This window comes from Conger conger, chromosome 9, assembly GCF_963514075.1.
Source record: "Conger conger chromosome 9, fConCon1.1, whole genome shotgun sequence".
Taxonomy (NCBI): Eukaryota; Metazoa; Chordata; class Actinopteri; order Anguilliformes; family Congridae; genus Conger; species Conger conger.
Window position 1 is genome coordinate 47927483 of NC_083768.1, and position 11494 is coordinate 47938976.

An 11494-nucleotide genomic window follows, 5' to 3' on the forward strand; every position below is an offset into this window, starting at 1 on the left:
TGCAATAATAGAAGAAATCAAGAAGGGGGCAAATACTTTTTCACAACTTTTACAGTGACTTCAGAAATTAATCTGACTTTTTGCACACTTCATTTTGTTGTATATTTAATTTTAAATGGATAAAATTGCCATAAATAATGACAAAGGGAACACGTGTATTTAGAAATTTAGCAAATGTATTAAAAGTCAATTGAAATCTCTCATTTACATAAGTATTCAGACCCTTTGCAGTGGCACTCCAAATTGTGGTCTAGAATCACACACCTGTGTATATAAAGTCCCACACTTCACACTGCATGTCAGGACAAACACCAAGCCATGAAGTCCAAAGAACTCGCTGTAGACCTCGACGATATAATTGTGTTGATCAGGGCAAGGGTCTCTAAAGCTTTGAGTATATGTATGCGTGTAACTACTTACGTCATCGCGTTTTGCCTTTATTGTTGGTTTCTGCGTGCTCTGTGAGAAACCATGGTCGCTATTACTTTCCCTTTAAGGGTCGTTGACTGCGCGCGCGAAGGTGGGGAATACAGAAAAGGGCAGGAGTGAGACACGCTGGAGCAAAATGCCAGAGATCCTCCAGTGTCCTGACGTCAAGACAGAATTGAGCAACCACGCATATGATTTAAAAGTCTTCAGAGAGACTGAATTGAGTGATTCTTTACACTGGAGGGAAACTGATTTTTGATCTCGCAGGGATCTTAGTCTGGGTTCAATGAATTTGATACTGGGTTCCAGTAATGAGGTGGCTCCTGCCTTGGATTCTAATAGCGATCAGCACTCATCAGGTGAGCGACTGCTTTTGGGTTACCTTATACTGTTAATTATTTCTTGTCAACCTTTACTTGTATACTTTTGGCCCATGTTTCATAAACAATGCTACATCTCAGTGAAGTGACAAAATATAACGTAGTGGGTTAATTGGACTACATGAGATGCCACGTTTAATATGAACGTGGATGCGAAACCGGAGTTGAGTGAGCATCATGTCGAGTGATGGTGGGTAGAATAACAAACGTAAGAGATAAAAGCATGACTTAGTTTTTTTAAACTAATAGTGCAATATGAAACACTGCAGGCTACCGGTAAATGGATTCAAAATGGGGCTAAAACATTGCATGGAAAGCTAGTATAAATACGACAAATACGACAAAAACCTGTCTGTGCGTAATATACCGAAACGTTGTTTTGTTGACATTGAATGCAATTATGTGCAAGTATATTTTATATTTTAATATTTAAGTGATTTGTTCATACGAAACAAACATCTTTGGCTAGCCTTGTATCGTAGAGATCTCCGAACGCTGCAGTCAATGTGCAGTAGGCTACCAGTCCTTTTTAGAAGACCGCAGCAAGTGCACAACTGCTGCTCGTGAACGGTCTTGTATTAATCTTTGAATACTGCAAAACTACAAAACTAATTTCGGATGACAAGAAGGATATGACAAAAACAAATTTAGTTTTAATGTAAGACCGCAGGACACATTTGCGGTGATTAACTGGAAGTTACAATATCTTTATTTTGGCAGTTTTGCATTGCCAACTTTTTGAGCTTACCACACTTGCATTGCCAATGACGTCTGCACTTAAATAACCCCTGCAAGTATTTCGCCCTTAATTTTGACATGGCATGGACAAGTTGCCATCTCAACCACTGCTGCTCAAGTACCCCGCGCCGTTTCAGATATTAATTAGGCTATAATCCGCTTAGATCATTTTCTGAAAGTAAGGCAAAGAAATGCATGCATGGACCTTATGCATTTGCGAAGGTTGAACACTGACGCAATGAACTATTGACTGAATGTGATATGATGAATTAAACTTAAACACACGTAATGTGTCCTGGAAAAAGATACATTTACTGAACACATTTTAATTGCCTGATGGCTCCTCAACTGTTGAAAGCACTTCCATTAGATCTGAAGAGATGGGGAAGCGCCAAACTCACATTGCAACAGTGGATGCAATATTGAAATGTGGATGAAACTGTCCTGTGGTGTCCTGTTCGAGATATATACTCGTAAAAATATCATCCATTTTAGAGAGGTGTGAAAAGGTGGTGAAAAATAATAAATGTGATTATTTTTTCTTTTTTTTCTTCACGTGCTTTTCCAGTTCACGGACGGTAGGCTGATTGACAGTGAGCGTGTCGTAGGACACATTGGACACATTAATCGCTCCGGTGACGTAGTCCTTTCAACCTTAGATCCGGAAACACAGAAACACTGCAACTATTACCTCGAACTGATCCAGGGTCCGACAATTTGTGCAGTCTCAACATAACATTCCTTCTTGGAGTTAAATCCTTCTGGTAAATTGCATTATACTGGCACCTTGTGGTTAAATAGCGATACAGTATGTATCCTTTTAATTTCATTGAAAGACTATTGGACAATGGATGCGAGTACTCACCTTATATTTTCAAAATGTATTTGTGGTTTTCAAAAGAGGGGATTTTTAGAAATGCATTTTATTAAGGCTGTAAAACAAAATAAAATAAAAATAACTCGGTAATTGCTAAAGACTGTTGGCTGTCTGGAACATGTGCATGTGTTGTGTCTACAGGAACCCACAAAACAAATTAATATTCACTCATTGAAATGTATTCACAATATACTCTAATCAGCAGTGTTCATTTGTGGCCCTTTTCACTAGTTCTTTCTTAGTTTGCTGAATTGGATGTTTAATTTAACATTTCAGTTGAAACAAAATGTTTGAATTGAAACAAAATCGCTAATCAACATGGTTTTGAATTGGGAAACTTCAGAAACTGCTAGAAGGGCAGCTCAGTTAATCAGGATGTAGTTGCAGCAGTAGGGCTTATGTTGCTACGGTCCCATGATGACCTCTACATATTTACTAAGAGACTGAAAGGGCATCTCTGCTTTAGTATAAGCAGGCATCTGAAACTTTGCCAGTGATGAGAATTAAGAACACTGTCTGGCTATGGGATCTATAATCATTATCAAAGTTGATTGACAGCAACAGTTTATTAGATTTCAACAGGTCTTTAAACATTTATAAGCACAAATGAAGCATGGTTGTAACACTGACTTTTAAAACGTCTTGATTATATATATGTAAGAATAAATCAATAATAAATAATGACAGCATTGTTAGCTATTCTTTTAGCAAATCGTATTTTTTACCACTAACAACAAGTTAGGGATTTAGTGTAGTTACGCTTATCATTAGTTGTCATAAATAAAATAATGAAGGAAAAATCAGTTTGTGGAAGTCCTCACAGCCTTCCTCTGCTATGTTTGTTTGCCTTGGGTCAAACCCAGCTGCTATCAGTGTGCACATCCCAGAATGCACTGGGCCCAGGGCTTTCAGTGAGGACTGTCTGTGTAGTGACAGAACACACTGAATCATGATCCTGTATCATTTCCGTTCAGTACAGTTTTTGAACGACACTCAAAAACTCTCTTCTTGGATCTCAGACAGCGATGGATTCCATTTTAATCACTGACAGATATAAAAGCTTGTCCCCCAATAAGACTATCGCAGGGCCCAAACACTAGTCAATTATAAATTCATACATACAGACAATTACTAGCCTATTATGGCTCTTTGCACTGTGGGAGAAAACCCAGCAGAAATGGGGAGAACCTGCAAACTCCGCACAGAATGGCCCTTGGCTGGGATTCAAACTCAGGACCTGCTTGCTATTCGCTGTAGCACCTTGCCACCCTACATGCAAACATAATGATATGTGTCATAATATGTACTTCAAATCTCTTTTGGATTTGAGAGAAGGAGTGTGTGTGCACGCACAACTTGTAAACAGTTGTAATGAGTTACTTGATAATGATATACAGTACATCAGGCATAATATACATCATGCTTAACGCATTAGTCATCAAGGCACACAGAGGGAGCGGGATTGAACCGGAAACCCTCTGACTGCCCGACGACCGCTCTTACCTCCTGAGCATTACAGTATATTATGTATCAGTAATCTTAATTCAGGGTGCTGTTATTATTCATTCTTGCTGAAATTAAATGTAAACAAACCAAGCAGACCCCACAGCTCTCCAGGAATGAAGATCACTGACCTATATACAGCACTTTTCATATGTATATTCACACATTTTATTCCATACTCATACATGTAAGAGGGCAGAATATTAATAAAGGTGGGTGTACAGACAATGCAAACAATACAATAGAAAATGAAAATAATAAATTATTTGAGTGTAGTTCTACCCCACCTAGTGGAGGAAACGGAGCACTGCAATTTCACTGCAACATTACAATGTTATGAGGCTTCACAACTGTACTGCGAAAGGATTAATTATTAATAGTCTGAATTGTGAAATACTGGATACGTCCAGTACAAGGTCACTTGGGACTCCTGACTATTCAACCAATAATCTAGCTATTACATTTTGACAGAGCAAAAACCACATGTTCTCTGATATGTCAGGACTTTCAAGGGAAAAGGAAAACTAACAATAATAATAATAATAATAATAAATAACTATTGTATCTTTAAACACCTTAAATATCCAACTTCACTGGACTAAGACAGGTTGTGAAATCTGGCAGTCAGTGAAAGAGATATTTTTGTATAATAAATCTCTGAATGAGCACACACAAATTCCATTTACATTTGATCTGAAACATGGCACTCTTACAACTAGAACTTGGGTGTGAGTGTGATATAATTATGATCACAAGCATTCTTGGATAACCTCTGAAGTAAAACACAATTCTGTCCAGATCTGGGCTACAGTTGACTTGTTTTGGATCATTAATACTGATATCCATGGAGTTTTATGGCCGGCGTTCCATTTGCTATATAATTTTATTGCCTGTCAAAGGAAAGCAGAGACTAGCCGCAGCCACAATTACAGCTCACAAGGACAATGTCTGGAGGCAAAGTTGATTTTTAAATTGGTTTCCCACTGCGCACAGGGTTTTAAAAGAGGACTTTGTTGCACCAGGGTGAGAAAACCTTGTGTGATTACTGATTTGGTGCTTTTAGAAGTAACCGCAGAATTGAGGCAAGATTACCCAAGGCTTTTGGGCTACTGGGGCAAGAGAAAAAAAGGTCACATCACAGGGCCACAAACCTGGCAGCCATTTTAGAAACTCTGAAAGTCCTTGAAGACATTCTTGCATTTCTAAAAATGCAAGCACAGAGGGTACAAAAAGTATGCTTGAGCCCAATGTGAACAATGTATTTACGATGAAATAAAAATAATGAAAAATTATACATAGTGTAGTATGATAGTTTCATGAGAAAATCAGAATATACATGAATTATATTATATAAAGGTACATTGGAATGCATGTCTGACCAATAATATACTTATTTTCTAATTCCATACTTCCTTATGGTTTTCATCTATTGTTTGGATGCGTCAGACCTGCTGTTTTCTGTGTTTGACAAGTGTTGTATGCTGGAGTCTAAATATGTTCTCCAATGATTTTGTCAACCTAGACAGAATGTAGTCCCTAGTTTTTGTATATCAGTTTAACATGTCAAGGGAGACTAAGCATTTACATCGGTAAAATGTAGCAAGATAGCAACCACTAAATACAGTGAGGACGATGTCCCAACTCTAATGAATAACACTTAATTACTTTCATTTCCACCAGCAGTCTTATAGAGAACTCTCGAAACTTGTATTTCACATGTCAATGCAAACCTGTACAATGTGGTCAATCTCCTACATTACATAACATTAATGGCATTTGGCAGACACTCTTATCCAGAGTGACATATAGTTGATTGGACTAAGCAAGGGACAAACCCCACTGGAGCAATGCAGGGTTAAGGGCCTTGCGTGTCCCAGTCACGTACCTTAATCACTACGCTACAGGCCGGCCTGAATCCCACAGAGAGCTAGATAACGTCTCTTTATTTACAGGCTACTTGCCAAAGCCCCTCCGCCATGCCGCCCGCGGTGGAGCCGTATAACCGCACGCAGTACTGCAAATGGCCCTGCAAGTGCCCCAAGAGCGCCCCCTCCTGCCCGCTGGGCGTCAGCCTGCTGACGGACGGCTGCGACTGCTGCAAGGCCTGCGCCAAGCAGGCGGGCGAGACGTGCAACGAGGCGGACACCTGCGACTACCACCGGGGCCTTTACTGCGACTACAGCGCGGACAAGCCGAGGTACGAGAAAGGAGTGTGTGCATGTAAGTCACCGACATCACCTGGGGTACACCATTACCGCGCGCATTTCACATGACATTTCATGAAGCAGACGCCTTTACCCGAAGCCACATGCAAACCGGTCATTGAACAAACAACCGACTGATAACGTGCAATTTGTATGTGATCGGTTGGCCATGAACATAGTATTCATATATTTGTTCATTTACTATGCAGTTTATTATATAGCTGATTTCCTTGGCTAAAAATGAGTTTATTTTAAACTTGGTTTCTGCATCAATAACAGTGATGCAGCTTTTTAAATCAGAGCTGAACCTTTAATAGATATTTTTACACAATATGCAAGTGTAACATTCTCTTCCAGCTTTCTCACAGAATCTCCTTATTTGCATCCTGTAGCAGGTGGTAAAATCTGGAACATGAATCAGGTTTTCATTAATAATATATTCTGAATTATGAAAAGTCAGTGAAAACAGTTCTATTCTGCACGACACTGTTTTTATTAGAGATCAAATTATTGTATATAGTCTAAATAATGTTGAGAAAATTTAAAGTTAACAAAACCGCATGTCCTGGTCATTTCCAAAGTATAACCATGAAACTACTACTGTCTGATAGCTGATGTATTGTGCAATGTTAATGAACGTTGGACTCATTGTTTCATTGTTTACATTCTGTATTGTTATATTGCTGTTCAAATATTTAAAGTGGAATCATATAGAGCCTGTTAGTTAGAATATAGAGATGTGTTTATCTAGTTATGCACAGATGTAGGTGTGCCTACTGGCATGTATGTGAGCACACAGTGTCCAACTGTCAGTCATTAAACTTTTCCTCGTCTGGTACCTTATCTTGTGTAGAGCATGCCATGTGTAAAACCACGTATTGTGTTCTTAATACTGGTGAGAAAACATATCTTATCTTTATGACACATACATTTTAGGTTTGTGCTCTGTCCTTTTGAACACAATTTTTACTTTGAGTTAATTATTTTTTTATTATATACTGAATCTGCGCTTTGAATTATTTTGTTTCTATTGTGCCAAAATGAACACCCGTATTGCAGGTTGAATATTCTTGAGATATTTAGAGCTTTAGAACTATCATGAGAGGGATCTCTATGGACCTAATCTTTTCCGATAATCAATGGGGCAACAATTTATATTAGATAAACTCAACAGCAATGTCTCTTTCCAAATGTAACGTCACAGTTACTTGCGAATATCAGAACACAAAAATGTACATTTTAATCAAGAAAAATCTAGAAAACTTGTCACAGCTCAGTGAAACTATCTGGATGGATAGATAGTACTTTGGGTAAGAAGAAACATACTTTCAAGTAGTGACATGTAGCCGTTGTCTGAGCTTTTAGAGCAGGGGTGTCAAACTCCAGTCCTGGACGGCCACAGTGTCTGTTGGTATTTGTAGTTTCCTTTCAATCCGCAGCCAATGAAAGACTTTGAAATTCATCTCTCGTGCCGACGCACACCAAAAACCAGCAGACACTGCGGCCCTCCAGGACTGGAGCTTGACACCCCTGTTTTAGTGATGTAGCATGCATGGGGGACAGAATAAGCTCACACCCAGGGCTCACACGTTTGCCTCCCCTCGTACCACGCAGATCTGGTGGGGACGGGCTGTGAACATGACGGCGTACTATACCGCAACGGCCAGAGCTTCCAGCCCAGCTGCAAGTACCGCTGCCTGTGTGTGAACGGGGCCATCGGCTGTGTGCCCCTGTGCACGGAGTCCCAGCCGCCCCTGGTGTGGTGCCAGAACCCCAAACGGGTCAAACTGCCCAGCCGCTGCTGTGAGCAGTGGATCTGTGACGAGCCCAGGAAGACCCGCAAGACCGCCCCCCGGCACGTGGAAGGTACCGGAACTCTCTCACATCAGCCATTACAGTTTTTACAGTTATTTAGCTGACACTTTTATCCATAGCGGTTAAATTTGATTAGACTAAGCAGGGGCCAATCCCGCCTGGAGAAATTAAGGTTAAGGGCCTTGCTCAAACAGCTGCTCTGACTGATGTTATTGTGGCTACACTAGGGCTTGAACCACCCACCTTCCTGGCCCCAGTCGAGAGCCTTAGTCACTATGCCAATGTCATAATGTCCCAATACAATCTCAACTTCACATTACTGAGTGTGAGAGCTGTGGTGCTGCCAGGAAACTTAAGTTAAGCGCATAAACACCTTTTTTAGCACAGAAATATTTTGTGAATATTTTGGAATGAGGCAAATGTTTACACAGGGCGTGTGCACTTCCTGTCACTTCAGAGAGGACAGGAAGTGCAGAGCCCTGTGTCAAGCTGGCCAAACCCTTTCCTGAGTATGTTTAGTCATTGTTATTTTAGGTCTGCTCACTGGTAACCTTGTGAAATTTTCTCCTGCTCTGGAAATAATGTACAGCCAAAGCTCAAAGAGTCATTACATTTCTTTGTTTTTTACATTAAATCTGAAATCACAAATATTTGGTGTTGTAAATATGAACAGTTGTGTGGTACATGCCTTTTATTACTAAGACAGCAGAGCACTCTGACGGGATATCTGGCATCGTACTATAGAATTACATCAACATACAATGGAATCCCATAATTGGCCCAAGAGTTTTACAGTGAAGTTTTAAAAGGGAAGGCACATGTGGTTTTAACAGCCTTTTATCGTGATTTATGCGCCCGTTGTTCAGTTTACGAGGATTGTTTGGTTTGTGTGCTGGCACAGCTCGTATTATGGGCAACGAGGTCTGGCAGAAGAACTGTGTGACTCAGACCACGTCCTGGAGCCCCTGTTCCAAGACCTGTGGGCGGGGCCTGTCCATGCGCATCTCCAACGACAACGACCAGTGCGAGATGGTGAAAGAGTCACGACTCTGCAACATCCGCCCGTGTGAAGTGGATATCACTAAGCACATCAAGGTCCGCTTTTTTTCTATTGAAATTATAATGTTGAAAATATACAGACAATATATGTGGATGTGATATATTACTATGTACCATTCTGTTAATGTAAAAGCATGTTTGTATACAGTATATATAAATCAGTGTGTAACAAATACTTGTAAAATGAATTGAGAGGCTGGTGAATTTTAATTGGTTTGGTCCATCACAGAAAGAAAGAACCTGATTTTTTGCCTTTGACAGAACACTAGTTAGAAACAGATTCAATCAGGAATCGAATCGAATGAGTTCCAATAAGCCTTAAAATGGGCCGATAGCCTACCTTGCATCATGATAGTCGACCACATACCACATTTAATAAAAGGAGTAACAAATACAAGGCTTCGTGTTTGGACAGAATTATTGCCTGTTTAGGGTTAATTATTTGTGAGGTTCTCTACGGTTTTTGGGCTCACCTTCAACATATACTCAGACACCAGCATGAGCAATGAGTTATTCAACAGCAGACCTGGGTTAAATACATAATTGTTTTGGATTCAAATTCAATTGTTCTTGCCTGGTGCAATTGAGCCAACCAAGAGGACCAGAAGGTGGGGTTTGCCGTTTTTGAGAACATTCCGGTTCAAATACACCGGAAATTCTTAGAAAAGTCTAGAAAAGTATTTGTATCCGACAGTAAACAAAGTTCGGCAGGTTAGCATAAAACAGTGTGGATAAAGTCTTGTTACTCACAGGGCTGAGACATTGTGTGACTCAATGTCTTTCATGGCCTGTTCCTGTCCTGCTCTCTCTCCCCAGCCAGGGAAAAAGTGCCTGAACATCTACAGGGAGGAGCAGGCGCAGAACTTCACCATCTCCGGGTGTGTCAGCAAGCGGCCGTACCGGCCCAAGTACTGCGGGGTGTGCACGGACGAGCGCTGCTGCATCCCGTACAAGTCCAAGACCATCGAGGTGGAGTTCCAGTGCCCGAACGGAGCCGTCTTCTCCTGGCAGCTCATGTGGATCAACGCCTGCTTCTGCAACCTCAGCTGCAAGAACCCCAACGACATCTTCGCCGAGCTGGAGCGCTACTACGACTACCCAGAGATCATGAACTGAGAAGATGTTCAAGCCCTCCTTCCCCCATTACCTTTCACTGTGGCATTAATTTCCTTTAGTCTAGGAATCCCCGGAAGTTGTTATAGCAGGTATCCAATGGGAAGTCTCTACCATCCATCCGTTATTTTACCAGTACAAAAACCTGCAACAGCTATGTGATGAAGAGGAAATGGGTGCCATATCTGTTTGTTACGGCCGAGTGTGTTCTGACGGGCCAAATCTAATCTCTAGCTAACATATATTTCCTATTGGAAAATAAGTAAATGTGTTAAAACAGGATTTATTTGAATGATGTTGGCCTTTGTAGGACGTAGTGACTGCTCCTAATTCTCTTATAATCTTCTCTAGTGCTATGGGGCGACATTGGCTCAGACCGTAAGAGCAGTCATCTGGGTGTGTCAAAGTGTCCCTGAGCAAGACACCTAACCCCTAAGTGCTCCTGACGAGCTGGTTGGTACCTTACATGGCAGCCAATCAGCATTGGTGTATGCGAGTGTGTGTATGAATGGGTGAATGAGAAGCATCAATTGTACAGTGCTTTGGATGAAGGCGCTATATAAATGCCAATCATTTACCATTTAATCTTGTCCAGTGCTCAGAAGCTTGTATGATTCAGGTGCAATTTCGAATTTTGTAAATAACGGCCGCCAAAAATAATGAGTTACTGGTTAGTCTCAGTGAGACTACAACAACCATTCTCTACAACGAAAGAAAATTAGATCACCTATTCCATTCGGATTGGTGGAATTTCCACAGGCTGTCAATCAGTAAACATTTGGTTTTGGTTCAGAAATCAGTAACTGGTTAAAGGCAGTAGTCACTGACACTAAATGGCCATTCCATCTCAATTTTTGTTTTCTCGTCTAGATTTTTTTGGATCCCAGATGTTCTGCATGTTTTCGGTTTTCAGAAACCATATCCAGAATCCATTTACTAAAAGATAATCCTAATCCCCATTCACCATGTGAGACTGATGCAGAATCTGTATTGTGGGGCAAAATATATAAAAACACTTCTTTAATTCCTAACTTATGGAAAGCACATTATTTATTTTTACATTTACTTTTATCCGTCATATATGAAATTATAGTTTGGCTTTGTCCTCAAAACAAACTTTCACTCCGTATTCATTCATTGCATTTTAACCAGTGTAAAATACAAAATGTATGTAAACCATCTAAAACTGTTACAGCAATAATGTGCATACAAAATATGAGCATAACCTTTGCATTTACTGTCACCTGACCTTTTAAATATCTACTCAATTCGATCCTTCATCATAAAACGATAGAACAAGCTTAGAGTTGTACATTGCTACATTAGATCTGAGCATTAGAACCCTGTTCTGGAATAATAAAAAAAGATAAATTTGA

The 11494-nt window shown here is 40.3% G+C and overlaps 1 protein-coding gene across 1 annotated transcript; it reads left to right on the forward strand.

The window, feature by feature from the left end:
- The first annotated feature begins 526 nt into the window (after window positions 1-526).
- Window positions 527-11494, forward strand: ccn4a (cellular communication network factor 4a). Its single transcript, XM_061255569.1, has 5 exons — window positions 527-788; window positions 5880-6147; window positions 7746-7997; window positions 8848-9041; window positions 9822-11494. Exons 1-5 carry the CDS (start codon window positions 741-743, stop codon window positions 10119-10121), a joined length of 1062 nt encoding a protein of 353 aa, XP_061111553.1. The 5' UTR covers window positions 527-740; the 3' UTR covers window positions 10122-11494.